The sequence below is a fragment of the Scyliorhinus torazame genome, chromosome 31, assembly GCF_047496885.1.
Source record: "Scyliorhinus torazame isolate Kashiwa2021f chromosome 31, sScyTor2.1, whole genome shotgun sequence".
Taxonomy (NCBI): domain Eukaryota; kingdom Metazoa; phylum Chordata; class Chondrichthyes; order Carcharhiniformes; family Scyliorhinidae; genus Scyliorhinus; species Scyliorhinus torazame.
This window is the reverse complement of record NC_092737.1, coordinates 12,343,938-12,368,100: the sequence shown is the minus strand read 5'-3', so window position 1 is coordinate 12,368,100 and position 24,163 is coordinate 12,343,938. Positions and strand designations below refer to the sequence as shown.

The following is a 24,163-nucleotide window of genomic DNA, read 5'->3' as shown; positions in this document are numbered from 1 at the left end:
CATCCCCCCTCCGCCAAAAAAGGACGTCAAAGCTTTCAGAAGGTAACACCTCCGGGCAAAATAAGTGGTTGTGAGATCAACTGGGAGCAATTAAATTTAAAACGAATTGCAAAAAGTCACCCCAGACCTGATTAACAATAACCACTCTATCTCGTTCACCAAAGTCTTGACACTTAGCTCGCGCAGAAGAGCAGCTATGACCGCTGGAGGAACTGGTGGCTGCCCCAATTCTGGTGTCACTGGTTAGTGAGTGCAGAGACCCTGTGTAGTGCTCTGGGACCTGGGTTCGGACCCTGCCACAGTGGAAATATATTGGCCGCTCCTTCACTGTCGCTGGGTCGAAATCCTGGAAGTCCCTCCCGAACAGCACTGTGGGTGTACCTACGCCACAGGGACTGCAGCGGCTCAAGATGGCGGCTCACCCACCACCTTCCCGAGGGGCAGTGAGGGATGGGAGCTGGGTCAAACCAGCGACGTCCACACACACCCCGTAAATTGATTTTAAAATATACCTTTCAGTTTGCAAGCTCCATATCAAAGAATAAAGAGATGCGTAATTTTGATGAAGTTTATTGCTTACAAAGAGATTTTTACAGTTGTGAATAATCCCACCAAATAATACTCTGCTCAGAATTATGCTAAATTATGGGTGATGCAAATTAGACTCTGGTAACATTATTCAGATTAATAGTCAACGTGGCCAATCAGAATGATGCTCTGGGTGAGTAAAACAAACTCAGTGTCAACACAATTGTTCGTTTTGCTCTATCCGAGTTTCTCTTTGCGACACAGCAGGTAAGCCGGCAGTTTCCGTCGTCGCCACGGTTACGGGATGCAAGGCGCACGGGCGCATGTTTGGGACCACCGCTTCTCAAGGGCCCTGCCACCTCCTTCGGTGTCTCACAGCATCTCTCTTAGCCGATGATAGTCCCAGTACCTCGACAAGGTTAGGATCAGATAGACGGCATAAGAGCCCAGGTGGGTGTAGAGAGCGAAAAGGTACAGGGATTTGGCACAGTATTCAGGCGAGTTCAGACTTTCATAATTTGGCTGATGGATGGAGTAGATGAGTAGGTTCCCTGTGTTAAAATGGAAGAAAAGGAAAGAGTTAAAGTTTGTTCGAACGTGCCTGCAGTGGGGGTGTGGTGGGGGGGTGCGTTCCCCCAAAAATACACTGACTGTAGCTCTGGTCCTAACTGGGCAAGTCCCTCCTCATGCAGACTGGCGGTTGAGAGGCGTGGATTTCCACTCGCCCTCCCCTGGATGGAGAGTTTTGCACACGTTCAGGTGCACACGCATTCTGGGCTACCTATCCTACTGCCAAAAAAACGTTAGTATCAGGGCGTCGCGGTGGCTCAGTGGTTAGCACTGCTGCCTCACGGCGCCGAGGACCCGTTGTTCGATCCCGGCTCTGGGTCACTTCCCCGGGTGGAGTTTGCACATTCTCCCTGGTGTCCGCGTGGGTCTCGCCCCCACAACCCCAAAATAGGCGCAGGGTAGGTGGATTGGCTGCGCTAAATTGCCCGCGAATCGGAAAAAAACTTGGGTACTCTAAATTTAGTGTTTGGAGAGGCAGGGGTGGGGGAAGGCTCTTGGTTAAAAAAGACGTGCGCAACTCTTGCATTTTAGTCATTGGCCACAAAGAGAAAAAACATAGAGGTGCCATGCTCCTAAAAACAGAGCAGAGGGTTTATTCAGAGATGTCCCTTCTACTGGGCAAGATTGCGAACCTAAAATGGCTGATTCCCGAGTAAAATGGCCAAACCCCGATCTAAAATGGCGAACGAAAGAGGCTGATGGGAAAATCAGCCAACAGGACTCAAACGGCCAGCTGCAGGCAAGACAGTGTATTCGGCTCTGGGGAAGTCGGCCCTGACCGATACCTGCAACCATTAACAGCACATCAACCCAGCCATTTGCATTTTAATCAGCCATCCCCGGGAACAATTGCTACAAATTAGCAATTGAAAGCCGATCCAGACTTTTCGGCGCCAGCAGTGGCTGAGACAAAGAAAGGTGGACGACCACCCCCCGATCAAGGAATCGCCCCATTATTTGAGCATATCGAACCCAGTGATTGGGACCAAGTCCAATCACTTGGAACCAGGGTCAAGGTCCGCCCCGAGAGGCAGGAAACCCCTAGGGACTATAAAAATAGGGGCCAAGTTCAGATCGACCCTTCTTCTACTCGCAACCTTCGAGACCCTTCGACGAAGAAACAAGTGTTACTCCAGCGATCGCTACCTGATAGGTGTTCCAGACTATCGACTCGTACCAGCCCTTTTGAATCCCGCAGGCCAGACCCAATTCGATAGACCATTCGTTTCCCTGACCTGGTGGGCCATCACCAAAGTTAAGTATTGGCCTTTAGTGGTAGGTAATAGTCTAGAAGTAAGATTATTGTACAAGTATTTATTGCTGTATATAATAAATGATCGTTGATTTAACTTTTACTAAGCGGTGTGCTGCATTATTAATCATTACTTGAGCTTGAACCACGTGGCGGTATCAGAAAGATACCTGGCGACTCGTGAGCAAAGGTGACAGAATTAGAGCTAATAAAACTAAGGCTAATAAGAGCAACATTTTGGCGACATCCTGACGGGACCCGATCTAGAAGTGGAAAACCACTCCGGGAGAACCCAAGAAATTTTGAATTAGAATCCAATTGGAAACAAAAAAAAACCCACAAGTGTTCAAGCGGTTCTGATTAATAATTAATAATTCGGAAGTGTGTGTATGCATGCAAAACTAACAGGGCTATAAGGTAAAACTGATAGATTTTTGTTGCGTCAAAACTGTCGGAAGTCTGTATTTTCGGAAATTAGCGCAAGCCGTACCCGCATCTACGACACCACCTTAGCCCCCTGTTCCAAATTTAACCGAAGCAAGCGGATAGGAGAGATGGCCATGCAGGCAATGCAACGCCTCATGAACCCCGAGGAATTTGCAGTCGCAGCGACTGCTTACAGCAGGTAAGCCGGCAGTTTCCGTCGTCGCCACGGTTACGGGATGCAAGGCGCACGGGCGCATGTTTGGGACCACCGCTTCTCAAGGGCCCTGCCACCTCCTTCTATGTCTCACAGCATCTCTCTTAGCCGATGATAGTCCCAGTACCTCGACAAGGTTAGGATCAGATAGACGGCATAAGAGCCCAGGTGGGTGTAGAGAGCGAAAAGGTACAGGGATTTGGCACAGTATTCAGGCGAGTTCAGACTTTCATAATTTGGCTGATGGATGGAGTAGATGAGTAGGTTCCCTGTGTTAAAATGGAAGAAAAGGAAAGAGTTAAAGTTTGTTCGAACGTGCCTGCAGTGGGGGTGTGGTGGGGGGGTGCGTTCCCCCAAAAATACACTGACTGTAGCTCTGGTCCTAACTGGGCAAGTCCCTCCTCATGCAGACTGGCGGTTGAGAGGCGTGGATTTCCACTCGCCCTCCCCTGGATGGAGAGTTTTGCACACGTTCAGGTGCACACGCATTCTGGGCTACCTATCCTACTGCCAAAAAAACGTTAGTATCAGGGCGTCGCGGTGGCTCAGTGGTTAGCACTGCTGCCTCACGGCGCCGAGGACCCGTTGTTCGATCCCGGCTCTGGGTCACTTCCCCGGGTGGAGTTTGCACATTCTCCCTGGTGTCCGCGTGGGTCTCGCCCCCACAACCCCAAAATAGGCGCAGGGTAGGTGGATTGGCTGCGCTAAATTGCCCGCGAATCGGAAAAAAACTTGGGTACTCTAAATTTAGTGTTTGGAGAGGCAGGGGTGGGGGAAGGCTCTTGGTTAAAAAAGACGTGCGCAACTCTTGCATTTTAGTCATTGGCCACAAAGAGAAAAAACATAGAGGTGCCATGCTCCTAAAAACAGAGCAGAGGGTTTATTCAGAGATGTCCCTTCTACTGGGCAAGATTGCGAACCTAAAATGGCTGATTCCCGAGTAAAATGGCCAAACCCCGATCTAAAATGGCGAACGAAAGAGGCTGATGGGAAAATCAGCCAACAGGACTCAAACGGCCAGCTGCAGGCAAGACAGTGTATTCGGCTCTGGGGAAGTCGGCCCTGACCGATACCTGCAACCATTAACAGCACATCAACCCAGCCATTTGCATTTTAATCAGCCATCCCCGGGAACAATTGCTACAAATTAGCAATTGAAAGCCGATCCAGACTTTTCGGCGCCAGCAGTGGCTGAGACAAAGAAAGGTGGACGACCACCCCCCGATCAAGGAATCGCCCCATTATTTGAGCATATCGAACCCAGTGATTGGGACCAAGTCCAATCACTTGGAACCAGGGTCAAGGTCCGCCCCGAGAGGCAGGAAACCCCTAGGGACTATAAAAATAGGGGCCAAGTTCAGATCGACCCTTCTTCTACTCGCAACCTTCGAGACCCTTCGACGAAGAAACAAGTGTTACTCCAGCGATCGCTACCTGATAGGTGTTCCAGACTATCGACTCGTACCAGCCCTTTTGAATCCCGCAGGCCAGACCCAATTCGATAGACCATTCGTTTCCCTGACCTGGTGGGCCATCACCAAAGTTAAGTATTGGCCTTTAGTGGTAGGTAATAGTCTAGAAGTAAGATTATTGTACAAGTATTTATTGCTGTATATAATAAATGATCGTTGATTTAACTTTTACTAAGCGGTGTGCTGCATTATTAATCATTACTTGAGCTTGAACCACGTGGCGGTATCAGAAAGATACCTGGCGACTCGTGAGCAAAGGTGACAGAATTAGAGCTAATAAAACTAAGGCTAATAAGAGCAACATTTTGGCGACATCCTGACGGGACCCGATCTAGAAGTGGAAAACCACTCCGGGAGAACCCAAGAAATTTTGAATTAGAATCCAATTGGAAACAAAAAAAAACCCACAAGTGTTCAAGCGGTTCTGATTAATAATTAATAATTCGGAAGTGTGTGTATGCATGCAAAACTAACAGGGCTATAAGGTAAAACTGATAGATTTTTGTTGCGTCAAAACTGTCGGAAGTCTGTATTTTCGGAAATTAGCGCAAGCCGTACCCGCATCTACGACACCACCTTAGCCCCCTGTTCCAAATTTAACCGAAGCAAGCGGATAGGAGAGATGGCCATGCAGGCAATGCAACGCCTCATGAACCCCGAGGAATTTGCAGTCGCAGCGACCAGCAGCAGTAGAGTGGGACAGTGCCCCACTTGGGAAGAGGAAATTCGGAAATACCTCAAGGGCAAAGGATGGCCCATGTGGAATGATTTCTGTAATAATGACGACTCAGGTCCCGGAAGTATAGGGCATACTTGGTGGGAGAACATGAGTGAGATCCATAAAAAGAACTTAGCAAAAGCTCGCAAGCCGATGGCAATTGTGTCCTGTTTGGCACAATTGCGAGGCACAGAGGAGGTCGTCAGGACGCTCCGCAAAGAAGTAGAGGACATACATCGTATGAGTAAAGTCGATGTATGCGAGGTGGAGAAAGAGAATCTGGAATTAAGGCGGAAATTAGCAGCAAAGGACGAAGAGGTGGCTGGCGCCAAACGGGGTCACCAGTCTTGTCTGGCGCATTTGAGTAGCTTCCAGTCCCAATACGAAAAGGCTTATCAGGACACGCAGCGAGCAGTCCTGGTAAAGAAAGAAACAGAGAAGCAGGTGGAGACGCTACAGAAACAATGTAGTGATCTCAAGGCAGCCTTGAGAGCGCTCCACGCTGCAACCACAGAACAAAGGCAGAGCACCATAGACCATGCAAAGTGCCGGAAGCAAATTGCAGACCTGCAATCACTGCTTTCTGTCCAAAAGGGATTCCAAGACACCTTTGGGGAAAGTTTAGACCAGGAAGACGGCCCTGATTGGGAAGAATTACAGGAAACAGCGCAGAGATATGTTCAGGGAACATGTGCGCAGGGAAAGCCCCAAAGGAGAAAAGCACCCCCACCCCCCACACAGGCTCCCATGAACCCTGTAACAACCCACCGCACAGCCACATCAGACGAGGCGGAATTCCTATATTCCACCCCCCTCACAGTGACCCAATTACGGGACGCGTGTGCAAAAATCACACCGTTTCTCCCCGCTTCAGACCCACACCATTTCTTTGCCACCATCAAACATCAGGCGACCATGCACGGCCTGGATGAGAGAGAGCATGTAAAGCTCATGGTTCTCAGTTTGGATCCATCGGTAGCATCAGCCCTTCTCGACCCACTGGACGTAGGAGGAGGCACCCTTGCAGAAATGCATACCGCAATCCTGGATGCGATCGGGTATAACCAGGGTGACCCCGTAGATGGCCTAAATAAGTGTAGGCAGAAGAAGTCTGAGCACCCCACAGCGTTCGCAGGACGCCTGTGGATTCACTTCAAAGCCGTTTTTGGAGACGTAGACCGTGCCCATTTGTCCCCAGACAATATGGCCAAATGGACCCGCACCCTTATCTCCCATGCCACAGAGGCAGGACAGAATACCTGCAATAGTTATGATCCCTCGGAGAGGCTCATAAAGAGAAGTGGGTGGTTAAAAGATTGTCCCGCGTTTGGGAGCAATCTGTTCACAATCGACCCGCCGCTAAAACCACAGAGGAAAAGCAAGCCGCCGCAGACATGCAGGCAGTAAAAGCCACACCTCACAACCCCGCCTGGGTAAATGAGGGAAAGAACAGCCCCCCAACAAAACCGCAAGAATGTTACAACTGCGGACAGTTGGGACATTTTGCAAAAGAGTGCAATGTCCTTAAAAAGCCACAGAGAGCCCAACAGACAGACACTCTGAGTAAGAAAAAGGCAGAGCCCATCCATAGCGTTAGCGCCCGTTCGGATCAGACAGACTTGACCGAAACAGACTGACGGTGTACGGGCTCCCCCAGTTGGGTCTGCGATACCCTTTGGGATAGGTCAGGACGACCCGTTGTCGCAGCGAAAATTCGGGGACAGCCTATCGAGTTTCTTTGGGACACAGGAGGGTCCCGCACCACCATAAATTCCTCCACCCTTTTTCAGGACACATGGCCCACTACAGCCACTATCACCCTCAGCGGCTTTACAGGCCACTCACAGCAGGGACACATCACAGCCCCTGTACCCATTCAAACTGGAAACATTACCACAAAACACCCCGTAGTTTTAGTCGACCTGCCCCACACAGCAGAACACATTCTGGGAATCGACTTTATGAATTCCCACCACCTATCTTTCGATCCAGTCAACCAGTGTGTCTGGAAGATGGCGAAATCCGCTAGAGCCCCCGCAACGCTCAACATAGGGGACTATATGAACAAAATTAGCGCAGTAGGCGAGTTTTGGTTCAACCCCACCACACTCAGCACGGACCGGCAGGTTAGGGCAGTCCTGCAAAAGAACAGAGCAGCATTCGAGACCCACAAGCACGACTGTGGACGGATGACTGGCTCCGTACAAGTAACAGGACCGGACCCTAGACCCCCAAAACAGTATGGATTCCCCCTAGAAGCAGAGGGAGAAATCCTAAAAGTTATAGAGAGCTTATTAGAGCAAGGCGTACTAAGACCGGTAGCCTCTACTAATAATGCCCCGATTTGGCCAGTGAGAAAGCCCGACGGATCATGGCGTCTGACCATTGATTATCGGGAACTCAATAAAGTCACCCCCGCAGCAGCCCCCACCGTGGCAACAAGTCCCGAGACCATGCTCAAACAGGGACTCAATTCCCGATATTTCACGGTTTTGGACGTCAGTAATGGATTCTGGTCCATTCCATTGGCAAAGGCGTGCCAGTACAAATTTGCCTTCACTTTTAAAGCGCAGCAGTACACGTGGACACGTGCCACAAGGCTTCCACAACTCCCCCTCCATTTTCCACCGACAGCTGGCAAATGGACTAGCAAAATCTTCTCGCCCCGAATGTCTGGTACAGTATGTAGACAATCTACTACTGCAGACAGACATAAAGGAAGAGCACATTGAGCTTCTGTCCGAACTCCTGGAATTGTTACATTCCATTGGCTGTAAAGTAAACCCCAAAAAGGCCCAGATTTTGGAAGAAAAAGTGGTATATTTGGGTACAATTATCATACACGGCAAACGCGAGATCGAGCATAAAACAATTGACTCGATCGCTAAATTGCCCCTTCCCCAGAACGTTTCAGCCCTCTGGTCGTTTTTAGGACTGGTTGGCTACTGCCGAAACCACATTGACGGTTTCGCCAGCAAGGCAGCGCCCCTCTCAGACCTCCTAAAGAAAGGAGCCCCCTGGGAGTGGCTTCCGCAGCATACGGATGCTGTGGAATCATTAAAACAGGCGCTCATAGCCGCCCCCGCACTACAAGTTCCAGACCCGCTTTCCCCTTACACCATAGAGGTAGCGACCACAGACCGCACCCTTTCAGCCGTGCTCCTGCAGGAACGGCACGACCAGTTAAGACCCGTGGCTTATGCCTCCCGGATTTTAGATGCTGTGGAGCAGGGATTTTCAGCCTGTGAGAGGCACCTGCTCGCAGTTTTCTGGGCAGTCCAGTACTTTTCCTATATTACCGGACTGAACCCCATCACCATTTTGACCGAGCACACCCCCACCCAACTTTTACTGGACGGACGACTTAAGGACGGTACCGTCAGCCAAATACGTGCAGCTAGGTGGACCCTTCTCTTGCAAGGACGGGACATCACAGTCAAACGGACAAAGACCCACATATACTTAGCGGACAATTTACAGTACCCCGGAACCCCCCATGAATGTGAAATCATCTCTCCACACCATAATACAGGCCCCTTTATAGCTAAAACACCCCCCAGAAAATTAGCAAATCCATCTCAGAGCCCCCCTCACCCGGACACGTGTGACCCCATTAAGATTTATGTGGATGGATCTTCCACAGTCTTAGATGGGCAACGCATAACAGGTTGCGGGATTTATGTTGAGGACGCGCAGGGACGCGCCCTCAAGGTGATAGCATTAAAAATCCCCGGACACTTAGGCGCACAGGCAGCAGAGCTTGCGGCCATCGCGTACATTGTAGACCACCCAGATTCCTTCCCGAGCCCAGCAGACATATACTCAGACAGCCTATATGTCTGCAACAGCCTTACAGAATTTCTGCCCCTGTGGGAAACAAGAGGATTTGTTTCCGCGGATGGGAAACCCCTCCCCTCAGCCCCATTGCTCCGCCATATTTTACAAAAAGCCCGGGACAGGACTTTTGGCATTAGAAAAGTCCGCAGCCACCATCGCTCCTCCCCCCCCCGGAAATGTAAAAGCCGACGCACTGGCTAAGGCAGGATCCAGGCATGGGTATTTCTGGAAACCCCCAGAAAGCGCGCCAGTGAGTGCGCCAGTGAGTGCAGTTCAGGTCACGCAGACTAGGATCGAGGATCTAGTAGAGGCCTAGAAGCAGGATAGCGCTCTCACTGAGATTGTGAAAGGGAAGTTTCCAGCCTCCTACGAGAGGTACAGAAATACACTAACCACACATGACGGTGTGGTGCTAAAGGACACCCTTTATGTAGTTCCTGAGCAGGATAGGAATCAAATGATCTGTTTATTCCATGATGGTCATGGACATCGGGGAATCGAACCCACCGCAGCCCACCTCAAACAGCTTTGTTGGTGGCCAAATCTCAAGGAAGATGTAAGCCATTACATTGAGAATTGCCTCATCTGTGCGCAGAACAACCCCGATAGATATGCCAAAAAGGCCCAACTCAGCCACACCCGACCCGTTAATGGCCCCTGGACTAACCTCCAGATTGATTTTATAGGTCCATTGCCCCCTTGCAGGAATGGCTATAAATATGTTCTGGTGGTCATAGACACTTTTACAAAGTGGGTGGAAGCATTTCCAGCCCGCACCAACATCGCGAAAACCACAGCCAAGATCCTAACCCACCACATCTTTACAAGATGGGGACTCCCCCGCAGTATTGAATCGGACCAAGGTTCTGACTTTACGGGACGCGTCATGCAGAACGTCCTCACGATATTTGGCATCACCCAAAAATTCCACATTGCGTACCACCCACAGTCGAGTGGTATAGTGGAGCGCATGAATCGGACCCTAAAAACCACCCTCCGAGAAATGGTCCAGCAGAACAACACCACTTGGGACTCAGTCCTCCCTTTTGCGCTGATGTTTTTGCGTAACACTGTTTCCATCTCCACAGGTTATACCCCACACATTCTTATGACCGGACGCCCCATGAAAGGGACAGAATACTTGTTAGGTTTAGACCTGACCAGCCCTGAAGTTACGGCCCTCACCCACGAGAAAGCCGTGGAGCAATTAGTTGCTAATGGCAAAACGGCTCAGTTAGCAGCCGCAGTTAAATTGGGCACCAAAAAGAAACAGAGCAAGGCCTGTTTCGATAAGGCAGTGCATGCAACGGAGTATGATATCGGACAGCAAGTGATGTTGTCTGTATATAACCCCAGCACATTCCTGTATCCAAAATACTCGGGTCCGTACTCCATTACGGATAAAGTAAGCCCATCGGTATACAAAATAAAATACCCAAATGGTAAGACTGCGTGGTTTCATATAAACCAGTTAAAGGCTTATGGAGCACAGTCAAACCACGGCCACCACGTCATGCTTGACGCAGCAGACCACACCCCGCCCACAGCCAACGTAACCAGACCAACCTCCACCACGTCCAGCCCCGCTACAGACTCGCACTCGACTCCACCCCCAAAATCTACACTCCGCCCCGGAACGCCCACAGACTGCAGCAGCAGAGACAGCGACTGTGACTCGGACAATAGCCACAGCACGCCTCCCTACTATCCCCATACAACCGGACCCACACCCAGCAACTCCGATTTCGACTCCAGTGATCCCTTCATGATCACTTTTCTAAACAAATCCTACCACCGACCACCGAACGACACGGACGACCCCGACTTTGTCCCCACACAACTCGACACAACTCATTGGCACCGCGACAACTCCTACAGACTCGACCGCAACGACGAAAGCAACCCCAACTCACACCACGCAGCCCTTTCAGCCTTAATTCACTCCAGAGTTTGGCACCCAGGAGAAGGGGACGACCTCAAGTCTGACTCCCAAGCCGCCAACCCCTTTGCGACCCTGTTCACAACAGAGAACTGAGGTGTCCACATGATGTTCAAAGGAAACGCTTGGGAGAAGTGCTGTCCTTCCTGATGGAACCTGCAGGATGTTTTATGTTGTTCGTACGATAGGAGAATTTTTTCCAGCCGCTTGTTCAGCGGTACCAACTTGTCAACAGACACTGGTCAACAGACCACACGCTTGTTCAGTGGAACTAGCTTTTCAGCAGATACCTGCTCACCAAACGCCCGATCATAACTGCTCTTCTGATTCAAGGATAGAATCACTATGGCAGCCCCACCCCGATGACTACATTTTTGCCCGTTCTTGTCGGTTGCTCAGGCAGTGGAGAAACAGCGTGAGACCCGCCCTGCCTGGGGATCCCCCCGTTGGTCAAACACGCTCGGGTAGGGGAGATACGGCATTGGTAGCCGTCCTACCCGGCGACTCCATCCAAATCTTACCCGTCGCGGCCCATACGCACCTCATTTGACATTTTTCATTTCAAAAAGTTTTTATTTGTTTAGGCGACGTTTAGGTTGCTGCCATATGCTATTTACATCCAGGAACATTTGGATGGTAAATCAGCACTGGTCCGTCATTGGGAAGTGTGCCGTGTCCTAAAATTTATTTTTAGAAAAAAAAAATGAGGGAGTCACACATAGTGACCAATTATAAGAGAATAATTGGCCCCAAAAGGACAGACACACTAACATACCGGATATTAAACCAAGGTAGTTACAGATACTATGCTTGATTTTCACAGAACTCCAGAGGCTCCAGGACCGGAGAAAACAAAAGAACACCAGAAGGAAAAGGAAAGAGGACAGCCAGGACAGCCATGAGGACTTCTTTCATCGTGCTCAACACCCTGTTCATGGACACTTGGTTGCGCGGGACCGCGGACCCCATTACTTCAAACCTCCCTGCCGTTAATGTTTCACTGCCCCGCAGTACCCAAAGCCCAGTCACCAGCGACACTGCATCTTCCTGGTGTGCCAGGTTCATAACCTGGTACTCCCTGTCCTACGTGATTGAAGCACTGTTAGCGTTGGCGATACTCTGCTGTGCAGTGCAGACTATGCGCCTCCGCAAATGGAGAAGGAGAGCGTACCGCGCTCGAACCCCGGTATATCGGATCCGATCCCCTATATTCGGTTATGACCAGACCCCCGACCCCCGCGACCTATCACAAAATAATAAAGAACATGCACTTGCGTTATTACTGTAAATAAAAAGATGTACAAAACTTTTCATGAACAAAAAAAAAAGTGTATGATCCTGAGCTTGACTGCCAAGCCAGGAAAAAGTATATTAAATGTTGTGATTGTTGTTGTATGTTTTAGGACGATAGGATAATGCAATATTTAGTGAGTATAGTGTATTTAGGTAAAATTAGAGGTTCCAAGTTTGTTATTTTGTAAATGCATGCCCCTGTCTGACATAGCGCCCTTAGAATTGTTTAGGTAAAAAAAAATTGTGCATAGCTAGGGTCAGAGTCGAGGCCATGTAGGAGGTGTCCTCCCCCGGTCAGGGAATGGAAAGAACAAAATTTATGTGATCCTTCATGCTTTGCGTTAGGATCACAAGGAGGGAATGTAGCCACCTAAAATGGCTGATTCCCGAGTAGAATGGCCAAACCCCGATCTAAAATGGCGAACGAAAGAGGCTGATGGGAAAATCAGCCAACAGGACTCAAACGGCCAGCTGCAGGCAAGACAGTGTATTCGGCTCTGGGGAAGTCGGCCCAGACCGATACCTGCAACCATTAACAGCACATCAACCCAGCCATTTGCATTTTAATCAGCCATCCCCGGGAACAGTTGCTACAAATTAGCAATTGAAAGCCGATCCAGACTTTTCGGCGCCAGCAGTGGCTGAGACAAAGAAAGGTGGACAACCACCCCCCGATCAGGAAACCGCCCCATTATTGGAGCATATCGAACCCATTGATTGGGACCAAGTCCAATCACTTGGAACCAGGGTCAAGGTCCGCCCCGAGAGGCGGGAAGCCCCTAGGGACTATAAAAATAGGGGCCAAGTTCAGATCAACCCTTCTTCTCCTACTCGCAACCTTTGAGACCCTTCGACGAAGAAACAAGTGTTACTCCAGCGATCGCTACCTGATAGGTGTTCCAGACTATCGACTCGTACCAGCCCTTTTGAATCCCGCAGGCCAGACCCAATTCGATAGACCACTCGTTTCCCTGACCTGGTGGGCCATCACCAAAGTTAAGTATTGGCCTTTAGTGGTAGGTAATAGTCTAGAAGTAGGATTATTGTATAAGTAGTTATTGCTGTATATAATAAATGATCGTTGATTTAACTTTTACTAAGCGGTGTGCTGCATTATTAATCATTACTTGAGCTTGAACCACGTGGCGGTATCAGAAAGATACCTGGCGACTCGTGAGCAAAGGTGACAGAATTAGAGCTAATAAAACTAAGGCTAATAAGAGCAACAGAACTCCCCCAAGCCTACGCAAACACTTTGTTGGCATCACTGCAGATCATGTGACCTACCACCAGCAGGCAGTGCCACCTGAATACATGGCACCCCTCCCCCTTTGCTCCTTTCTAACCAACAACTTTTTCTTTTGAACACCAGACCCAACTACATGTTCATTGCATTTCACCATGGTGCCATCTATACATATCTACATGAGGAAGACAGTCTCTTTGGAGGATGTCCAGGAATCTGGCTGTTTGAGATGACGGAAGTGTGGGCAGCACGGTGGCATTGTGGTTAGCACAATTGCTTCACAGCTGCAGGGTCCCAGGTTCGATTCCGGCTTGGGTCACTGTCTGTGCGGAGTCTGCACATCCTCCCTGTGTGCGTGGGTTTCCTCCGGGTGCTCCGGTTTCCTCCCACAATCCAAAGATGTGCAGGTTAGGTGGATTGGCCATGATAAATTGCCTTTAGTGTCCAAAATTGCCCTTAGTGTTTGGGTGGGGTTACTGGGTTATGGGGATAGGGTGGAGGTGTTGACCTTGGGTAGGGTGCTCTTTCCAAGAGCCGGTACAGACTCGATGGGCCGAATGGACTCCTTCTGCACTGTACATTCTATGATATCTATGATAAGTGCCTCCCTGTTCACTTGTTGGTGCTCCTTGTTGAGAAACTAACTTGGTATCCGTCTCTGTTGGTACTGACGATTCTGCAGGGACAGATTCAGGGATTTCCTCTGTAGTATATCTCGGTTCTGATGTATCACTGCCAAGGAATGCCGAAAACCGGCGTCGGAGAATACGGCAGTCGGAGTGGCGGGGCAGGATTCACGCCGCCCCCCCCCGGGGATTCTCCGACCTGGCGGGGGGGCGGAGAATCCTGCCCCCTGTGTATGTATTTACAGTGTGTATTGATTGTGGATTCACGCTTTACAATCGAGAAAAGGCAATGTGCGTCGAGATACCTGCGGCAAACAGGAGAAAGTTGGCAGGCTCTGGGACGTATTCCCATTGTTCATGAAACGAATGAGACAGGCTGAATAATCGCCGCCCTCCCGACCTGTCCCAATTGTCTGGAGTCTGCGGAGTAAGCGAAATGATTGTAAAGACGAGATCGCAGATTCCACAGGTGACCAGGTAGAGAGGAAGGGACCGCGCCTTGGTGCAAGAGCCATGATAGGTGATACCTGCAAGAGAGAACGAGAGTGATGCAACTTACTTCATACCGACTGATTGGAAAACTCCCGCAATCTGATGTATACCTTTGTCGACTTTATCCCCAACCCGTAAGGTTCCCTCCACCCCCTCCCGTTCAGGCTTTGGGCCTGAATAGACTGGATCCCAAGTTACCCTCTGGGATTTTCCTGAGAGACTCCATATCAAGGCAGTAACCATGTAGTGGAGGCCCTTGTGACCCAGCGGGTAGCTGCCCTCTGTGCCACGTACAAGTCTCATAGCCTTGGGCAGAGCCAAAGATGTTCGACCCCGATATTCTCCAAAAGGGGAAATGTTGGCGTGAACATTTGAAACTAAATTGCCTCCATGTCGGGCGGAACCCAGCCTGGCTCATTCCCCTCTCCTCCAATTGACCTTTCTACCAGTCTCCTTTCTGTTCCCTTCGCCTCCAATTCCGCCAGCAATGAATGCCCATTCCAAAATGTCTGCCCCTTCCCCAACTTGCCCCTTCTGGTCGGTGATTGCATTGACTTCCATTTTGGGGCGTGCATTGACTCACGAGGGCAACACTCTTGTCCCTTACGCAGGTCTGCCTGTCTGGCCTGCCCCAACCGTTAGGCTGGCGGCCCGGCCATCATCAAATCGCATCTTCCTCTGCCACACCCAAAGCCCCTTTCCCCCCCTCCCCGCCCCCCACACACACACAAATCTCACTCCTCTGAGGTTCCCTCCTCCAAGCACCTCATCCTGACCCATGTCTCGCACACCTGTTTCATCCAGCTACCTCCCCCCATTTGCCCATCCCCCACCAACAAGCGTCACCCACTAAACCTCACCTTGAGTATCATACTGAGCATCTGCGTGGAGTAACCCGGCCAGAATACGTGTAACCCCTGCCACCAAACCCAACCCCCGTCTCCGGCCTTTTCCTGAGGCTCTTTGTTCTACTCACCAGTGATGATGTAGGCGACATCCATCAGTGAGGTAAGGACTGTCAGGAATTCTGCGGAAATCAAATTTTTAACCCACGTCAGATGTCTGCCTCGAATGAACAGATGCAACGTAAATTGGCGACAACTTGCGCCCACGTGTAATGTCGTGAAGGCCCAGGGTTGCTTCATAGAACCGACACAAGGTGGTAACGGGTGAGACAGGGGATGTGAATAGCGGCTGGGGGCGTCGGATTGGAAAAGGGTGTCACACCCATTGAAGGAGTTCAAGTAGAGGAGAGAGGGAAAGAATTCCAGTTTACAGGGACTCAGTGGGCTGGAGGCCCTAGCACCATTAAAATGAAGTCAAGAATAGGCTCTAGGGCAGGCGGGAGGGGCAAAGTGGTCAAGGTATTTTCTTACAGCCCCTATTCAAACCTGATTTAAATCCGGATGAGCAGGAGGGGTTTTGAGGGCGTGGTCAATTAGAGGATTGGAAAAGGTGGCGCAAAGTCTCCATTTGGAGGGGTGCGGAGAGTCACATACAACAACAACTTCTATTTTTATTAAAAAATCCCTTTGGTGGCACAGAACGTGATATCGGCGAAAAGAGAGACGTGCTGCGGAAGTTTTTCGCCTCACACTCACCAGGACAAACACAAGAATACCAAACTTCAAACGATCACAGCAATCTACGCTCCAGGACAAAAGGGTGCTGATTGGCTGACTCTGATCAACTGAGGTGTTGCCATGAAGATAGCAACGGGGAACTATAGGCTCCCCAAGCCTCCAGCCAATCAGCAACCTCTTCTACAGTGATACAAATTGTGATTGTTTGAAATTTGGCATTCTGGTGTTTGTCATGTCGAAGAAGCTTCAACAAGATGTATCTCTTTTCAGCAAGGTTCAAGTTATATTTGTGTATTGACCGGAATCTTCTGCCCCCATCGGAGATGAAGAAGGAGACGGACGGGCCTGAGAATTTGCGGGTTAGGGTTGGGGCTCAGATGCGTCGTAAGTAAGTTCCAGGCTGGTAGGCCCATATGATCGGCCTCCTATCCCCCCCTCCACTTGAGTCCTTTAAGCGGCCAACTAATGAATACCTAAGGGCCTCTTCCAGTCTCTACTGCAATTGTCCCAGCTCTAAGCAAGCCTAGACATGTAGCCTGGTAAAAGTGAGCGGGCTTCATGTCAGCTGGAGGAAGAGGGGGGTTCCTCGATCTGCACAAATATGTGCATGGTCAAGGGCATGGAGATGGCGAAGGGAGGTTGGCGTTTAACTGCCACCATCCCCTCGACCTTGCTCTGACCCCGGTGGCTCCTCATGAGCCCCCCCCCCATTCCCTCCCCTTCCCAAAACCCCCACCACACACAGACATACACACACACAACTACAGCACTTAACCTTTTCCTGGGTCGCTCTGCAATCCTGAGATCCCAACAGGTGCTGTACCAGCAGCAGCCACATCTTCCTCTGTTGCGCTGCCGAGTGCAAGAGCTGCTGCCCTCTGATTGGCAGGAAGACATCTTGCGGGGTCCTCGATCTGGAGGAACAGTTCCGCTGAGCTGCCCGGTGGGCCTTTGTCCTCAGAGTCAGCGCGGGCAGTGAGCAAGGCACCCATCGAGGGGGAAAGAGTCCCCCCCCCCCAACGCTTTTAATGGAATAAAATGTTCCAACTAAGGCACTTCACAGACGCCTCATAGAGCACATTTTGACACCGAGCCCAGAAGGAGGTGACCAAAAATGTGCCTGAGCAGTCGATATTGAGGAGAGTCTGACAGGAAGTCGGTTTAGGGAGGGAATTCCAGGGCCTAAGGGCCCAGGCAGCTGAGGGCACGGTCACCAATGGTCACAAAGATTGTAGATGGCCTAAAAACAATCAAGACGCGATTCTCTGGCTTCCCCCAGGGCAGGACTGAGGGACTGCTGCGCTGTCGCGGATTCAGAAGACCCCATGGGTACTATTTGGAAGCAGAGCTAGGGGAGCTCTCCCCAGGGGAACTGGACCAATATTTATCCCTCGCTCGACACCGGAACAATCCGATCATCTGGGTGATTGTCGCGTTGCTGTTTGTGGGATCTTGCTGTGTGCCAGAGGGCAGCCATCTTTCCGACAGTAGCAGCAGTGGCTACACTTGAGGAAGTGCTTCACTGGCCGCAAGATGCTTTGGGATGTCCTGCAGTTGTGAAGGGAGCTGGGCGATGCAAATCGTTCTCGTTAAATGACGTCAGGGTCACGTTTGCTGTCAGTCAATGCAATCAGTGGAGAGTCAAAGAATCAGAGAGGTCGGCAGCACAGAACAGGCCCTTCGGCCCATTGCGTCTGCTGGTCAAAAACAATCACCTAAGTGGAGAGAAACCAACAAATTTGTTAACAATCGGTGTGGGGGGGGGCCCTTATTAAAGTTTGCTCGCCAGGTGCCCGCCTTGGGAGGCCAGTTTGGATCCATGCTGATCTGCCCTCATGCCTTCGTGAATGGTCTCTCTTACACGGAGGGTAAAGGTATAATTCAGACGTAGAGGCTTTATAATTGGTCGATAATGTTGCAAAATGATGTTCCCGACCGTTCAATGGCAGGAATTGCGCCCCGTCACGGAGGGGGGGGGGGGGAATGGACAATCGCGCTGCGTGCTCACACCAGTGTGAAACGGGACTTGGCCTTCTCGCAGGGATTTTCCACTCCCCTTTGCCGAACCTGCCCCCCCCCAAACGGGGACGGGAAATTCGAGTCCTGTTGCGGATTTTTTCCCCAATTCCTTTTTCTCCCCACCACTTTGAAAGCCTGGGTTCAAAATTGAGGTTAGAATTCAGGAGGTCAGGTTCCACTCACTGTGTCTGTGCGCAGGCTCCATCCGGACCTCCGTCACTTCCTTTTTGCCTGATTTTCACTCGCGGCCCATGGAAGGGAAAGGTTTACGCCATCCCGTCCCCCCCCACACTGCCGTCCTCCCCCCCCCAGCCACACTCCCCTCCCCATCTGCCCCCCCGTCACTTTTCAATTCACTTGCAAATCAGAACAATCAGGAGTTTGCACACAATTGAGATTGTGATGTCAGGGTGGACCTGAATGGTCAAATATCTGGACGTGTCACTGCTGTCTGTACAGCGGGTGGCTTTGTTGCTACCTGTTGCTAACTTTTGGTTGGTTCAATTGGCTCTGTTTTATAACCTTTGCTCTCGAGTCGCCAGGTATCTTTATGATACCGCTACGAGGTTCAAGTAAGATTCAAATCAAAGCACATTTATTATACACAGTAATCGCTACTCATGCATAAATTCTACTTCTAAGCTTCTTCTACAACTAACAGGCCTATACTTAGCTTCGGACTGGCCCACCAGGTCAGGGGAACAAATGGCCTTTCGTTCGGGTTCTGAGTCTGCGGGATTCGAATTTGGTACTGATTGGTAGCTAGGAGCACCTATCTCGTAGCGAGCATTGACTTAAGACTTACTGGCTTTTGGCGGCAGCTGAACCGGCCACTGTCAAGGGTTGGTTCGCGTTGCTGAGTGACCCGGTCAAGAAGGACGATTTGAACTTGGGGGCTTAACTTTATAGTCCCCAGGGGCTTCCCGCCTTTCGGGGCGGACCCTGTACCTGGTTCCAAGTGATTGGACTTTGTTCCAATTGTTTGGTTCGATTTCCCCAATACTGGAGCGGTTCCCTGATCGATGGGCAGTCTTGAGGTGTCCGTTAACCTCTTTTGTGTTGGCTCCTGCTGGCGCTGAGGAGTCTGGCCTGGCTTTGTTTATCCCAAATGTTGCGATTGTTCCCGGGGATTGCTCATTAGTATGTAGATGGCTGCTACATTATTATGCAGATGGCTGCTGGTATCGATGCTGTCTGGGCTTTTGCAGAGTTTAATACACAGTAAACTTGCACCTGCTGGTTTCTGCCTCTGAATTTCCCTGCAGCCTTTGCTGTTCTCCATTTTACGTCGGGAGTTTGCCAACCCAGGTGGCTACACTCCGCACATTTTAGGCCTCGAGGGAGGTGCAGAGGATGCTGCCTGACCGTGGCGTCCTGGTGGGAGCGCTGTGGGGAGTGGGGTCTCAGGGCCTTGGCACCTGTCCGAGCGACCCTCTTGAAGCTGAGGTGCTCTCTGGGTGGGGCTCAAGGATCGGGATGGCCTCCTCCCCGTTCCTCATGGCGTGGGGCTCCTTGCTGCTGTGGGAACGTGGGCCCCCAATCAATCTGGCGCAGCGAACAGCTCAGGCACTTGGCATCACACTGTCGACCGAGAAAGTGTGACGTACGTTCAAAATGTTCTGTCAGGAACGTCATCACACTGAAAAGAGAGTCATGTTGCTGAAGCTACTGGTCTCGCACGGATCAGGACAATTACAAGAATACCAAATTTCAAACAATCGCAACTACAGGGGAAAAAATGGGTGCTGATTGGATGGCAATTCGACCCTCAGAGGCAGAGTCATTTGCATCAGAGCGCAATGAGGAACTATATGATGCGTGCAAGATGAAAGATTCAGTAACTTCGCTTTTTTTTTAGCAGTATTCAAGTTTTATCACCCAGAAACTACCGGATTCCCTGTAGCCTTACATACAGCTAACTTTGGAATCTCACCTGCCCTTGGGCCTAGTGAGGCCTCAAATGCCAATGGCCATTTAATTTGGAGCCTCAATCCGCCACCCCCTCCCTCCACACCCCCATCGCTAATTGACCTGCAGTATGGGAAGGCCTTGACATGTGGGAAGCCCCGACGTTTTAGCAGTGTGGTTTGTTGGTCAATGGGGGTGATGGGATTCAGGTCTTCCTTTGCAGGCCCTACGCGCCCATCGGACGCACACCCCCAACCATCCTCCACCTCACACCCTCTTTATCTCTCCCCTCACGACTCTCAAAGACGGCCTTTCACACCTCCAGCAACCACCATCCAACACTCCACCCCCCCCCCCCCCCCCCCCACCCCCACTCCCAGACCCCTATAGCAGGGCCTGCCTGGTAGCCAGGACTAACTTTAAGTCTGGACGCCTTTTCGTCAGGACAGTCTGAGATCGCAGTCGTGACCATCGCTCCCGTCCGCTGCAAATGGACCTTCAGAGCTGTCGGACAATCTCTAAGGCAGAATATCCTCCCGGGAGCGGACTGGAGGACTCGCCTCAAAGCAATCGACACGGCGGCCAGCGTTAGGTTACCGAGTGATGGTCGCCACTCTGGGCGAGCTCACCACAGACCCTTCAACTGGGCGGTCAGGGTACCAGGCCATCCCGGTGAAATCCAGCCTTTGGGGGTTCAAGTCACATTGCAGAGACTTGAGCCCATGCTCTCGGCTGGCAGCCACAGGGAGCACTGCACTGCACGGTCAGATTTGGCCACAAAACCTGGCCGAAGGAAATGAGGGGAGTCAAATTTGGAGGAGCGCAGAGATAGTGGAGGGTGCTAGGGGCTGTGGTGCTGGCCGGGGTTACGGTGGGGGGAGGAGGTGTCATTACAGAGGGAGAGAAGGCCCAGGCCACATATGGATTTGAAAATTGGGTCACTTAACATCTTGCTTCACTTTTATCAAATCGCCCCTGTAACCTTCTAAATTCCAGGTCTGTTAGTTTGTGTAAAGGGGATCAAGGGTATGGGGAGAAGGCAGGAGAATGGGGATGAGAAAAATATCAGCCATGATTGAATGGCGGAGCAGACTCGATGGGCCGAGTGGCCTAATTCTGCTCCTATGTCTTATGGTCTCATGGTGTAATCTTTCCTCGTACTGTAACCCCTGGAGTCCAGCTATCATTCTGGTATATGTACCACCCGCAGTACCATCCAAGGCAAATATATCTTTCTGAAGATGTATGTGGTGTCCAGTACCTGGTCACAGTTCTCCAGCTGTGGGTTTGTAAAGCTGAAACTTGACTGTTACCTCTTGCTGTGCTTCCCTACATTACGCCAGTTCAACACAATTTATGATACGCCAAGTGCCTTTGGACGTTCTGAGAGGCCACTATTAAATAGTTTAGTTTCTAACAATGAGTAACGTTTTGGCATCTGTTTGCGGGGAACAAGGTCTTATTCCTTCAAACCTTTCAATAAACATTTGAGAATGTTAAAGGGGGGAGACGGTGTTGCAGTGGTATTGTCACTGGGCGAGTAAGCCAGAGATCCAGAATAATGCCCTGGGAACCTAGGTTCGAATCCCACCACTGTGCCACCGTGCTGCCCATTCAAAGTCTAATGATGACCGTGAAACCATTATCCCATTATCGATTGTCGGGGAAACCTACCTGGTTCACTAATGTCCTTCAGGGAAGGAAATCTGCCGTCCCTAACCGGTCTGGCCGACATGTGACTTCAGACCCACTGCCATGTGGTTGACTCTTAAATGCCCTCTGAAACGGCCTAACAAGCCAATCAGAAGGTCAAGGGCAATTCGGGATGGGTAATAAATGCTGGTCCATCCCATGAATGAATTTTAAAAATGTATATATAAAAAGCGGTGATTTAGCCTCTGTCGCTATATTGATTGACCACTTCAAAGCCTCCGTTTTAAGACGAGCTCATTGTAAGAATGGATGTTTTTTGTACTTATTAATGGGGAATGTTGTGTTATCTGTAGAGAAGGCTGTCGGTCTGTGTGGGAAAGGCCATCAGGGACAGGTTGTCCGGGAGGTTTTAGGCATGAAAGAATACAACGAGGTGAGAGGTTTGTGCATTTGTAATGAGGTATTATGGTGGGTTTGAAGTACAAGGATGTAGGTTGGATCTAACATTTGCATTTTTGGATAAGTTGAGAGTTAATTTGAATATCAAAAGGATGTCAGACTTATCAAGAAACATTGTGCACTTTACATGTTAGTTCCATGGGTCAAAAGAAGTGAGAATATTACATTTCATTGACCCTGAAGCAGAGACAAAATAAAAACGGAATATTTGGGAAGTATCTGAGTTTCAAAGAGGTGTGAGAACATGGGAACCTGAAATAAAATGGGAGTGGAGGGGAGGTACATTAGAGTTACTGTGGAGAGCTTAGTTGTTGACTGTAAGAAAGATCTCCTGTAAATAGTTCTGGGCTGGGAGAAGGTGCAGTTTGAATAAGCCAGCCAGCCAAGCCTCAGGCTGCAAAAAGCAGTCTTTTCCTGAAGGTTTTATAGAATAGAATCATAGAATCCCTGCAGTGCAGGAAGAGGCCATTCGGCCCATCGAGTCTGCACCAGCCCTTGGAAAGAAGACCCTACTTAAGCCCAGTCCTCCACCCTATCCCTGTAACCCAGTAATCCCACATAATCCTTTGGGCATTAAGTGGCAATTTAGCATGACCAATCCACCCTAACCCACACATCTTTGGACTGTGGGAGGAAACAGGAGGAAACTCATGCAGACATGGGGAGAACGTGCAATCTCCACACAGAGAGTCACCCGAGGATGGAATTGAACCCGAGTCCCTGGCGCTGTGAGGCGGCTGTGCTGACCACTGTGCCACCGTTTCTTGGATTTCCACAGCAGAGCGGAAGTCAGTTTGAGAGATCATGTGGTATACCTTGTTAAAGCAGTAGCAGCTTAGCCTCGGGTCTAATTACCGAATTGTCATAGCAAAGCCTCCATAAGGGAGTGTTTCCTGGAGTGTATTTATTTGTGGGTCTGACCAAGCAGGGAGTATTTTGAAGAGAATGGTTTGTAAGACTAATTTTAACTGTGTAACTGTAATCTTGTGTGCTTAAGTTTTCTTTTCTTCTTGTTAATACTCCTTTTAATTTTATTTTTTAAAACCCCAATATGTTACTGGAATTCTTGCTGCTGACATTTTCTTCTAATTTTTTGAATACCAAAAAAAAAAGCTATGGCCCATGAGCCACCTTTCCCTCTGGAATGTGGTTCCCTCAGCAATTAACACATGTTGCGGTCATAACACCCATAAACCATTGAATTATCTGAATAGAAAAAATTTACAGGCCGATGAGGCAAAAGCAGCAGGTTGGGTATTGGCTGAGGTGCTCTTGCAGTTAGCCAGCATGGATACTACGGAATGAATTACCTCCTCCTGTGCCGTAAGCATGCTGTGATTCTATTCAAAGCACAGTGTGTGTAGGGCAGCCTTCCATTTAGCAGAGTGAAGGAAATTTTGGGGGATACCTTGAGCCTTTTTGTAAGGTAAGCGCGTAGGTACAGCTGGCGGTAAAGAAGGCAAATTGTATGTTGGCCTTCATAGCGAGAGGATTCGAGTACAGGAGCAGGGATGTGTTGCTGCAATTATACAGGAGTCTTGGTGAGGCCACACCCGGAATATTGTGTGCAGTTTTGGTCCCCTTATCGGAGGAAGGATGTTCTTGCTCTAGAGGGAGTGTAGCAAAGGTTTACCAGACTGATTCCTGGGATGGCAGGACAGACGTACAAGGAGAGGTTCAATTGGTTAGGATTGTATTTATGGTGATATGCATCACTGTAAATACACAAGGGGTTAATGTAAATACACTACAACTAAGGAAACACTAGAGGGAGCACTAGAGACAGCATGACATGCAGACATACAGCTAATGAACACATAGAATAGGACACGACCAATGGGCAGTCAAGACACCCAGAGGTGACACTACCACAAGGGGGCAACCCATATACAAGGACAGGGCACACATGCTCTGTCTCTTTCCACAGG

The 24,163-nt window shown here is 50.0% G+C and overlaps 1 protein-coding gene across 3 annotated transcripts; it reads right to left on the bottom strand.

Moving 5' to 3' along the window:
- Positions 1-554: 554 nt before the first annotated feature.
- On the bottom strand, positions 555-18,476 carry LOC140404684 (uncharacterized). 3 transcript variants are annotated; one of them, XM_072493342.1, is made up of 7 exons: positions 18,399-18,476; positions 16,972-17,911; positions 15,590-15,640; positions 14,427-14,648; positions 3,118-3,259; positions 2,245-2,385; positions 555-1,079 (listed from the first exon to the last, which is right to left on the bottom strand). In XM_072493342.1, the coding sequence occupies exons 2-6, from the start codon at positions 17,186-17,188 to the stop codon at positions 2,262-2,264; spliced, it is 756 nt and encodes a 251-aa protein (XP_072349443.1). In that variant the 5' UTR covers positions 17,189-17,911; positions 18,399-18,476; the 3' UTR covers positions 555-1,079; positions 2,245-2,261. The 3 variants fall into 3 exon arrangements, with proteins under 3 accessions (XP_072349443.1, XP_072349444.1, XP_072349445.1); XM_072493343.1 differs by lacking the exon at positions 16,972-17,911; XM_072493344.1 differs by lacking the exons at positions 555-1,079; positions 2,245-2,385; positions 3,118-3,259; positions 18,399-18,476 and adding an exon at positions 13,127-13,277 and having other exon boundaries at positions 16,972-18,392.
- Between the last annotated feature and the right edge of the window lie 5,687 nt (positions 18,477-24,163).

What these genes read in the sequence shown, in the direction of transcription:
- LOC140404684 (XM_072493342.1), bottom strand. Translation starts at nt 17,188, where the DNA reads ATGGGTGCCTTGCTCACTGCCCGCGCTGACTCTGAGGACAAAGGCCCA. An exon ending in TGTCGCCTACATCATCACTG is followed by an intron (nt 14,649 to 15,589) that starts GTGAGTAGAACA and finishes TCTCTCTTGCAG; the next exon opens with GTATCACCTATCATGGCTCT. An exon ending in CTTTCTCCTGTTTGCCGCAG is followed by an intron (nt 3,260 to 14,426) that starts GTATCTCGACGC and finishes ATTTTAACACAG; the next exon opens with GGAACCTACTCATCTACTCC.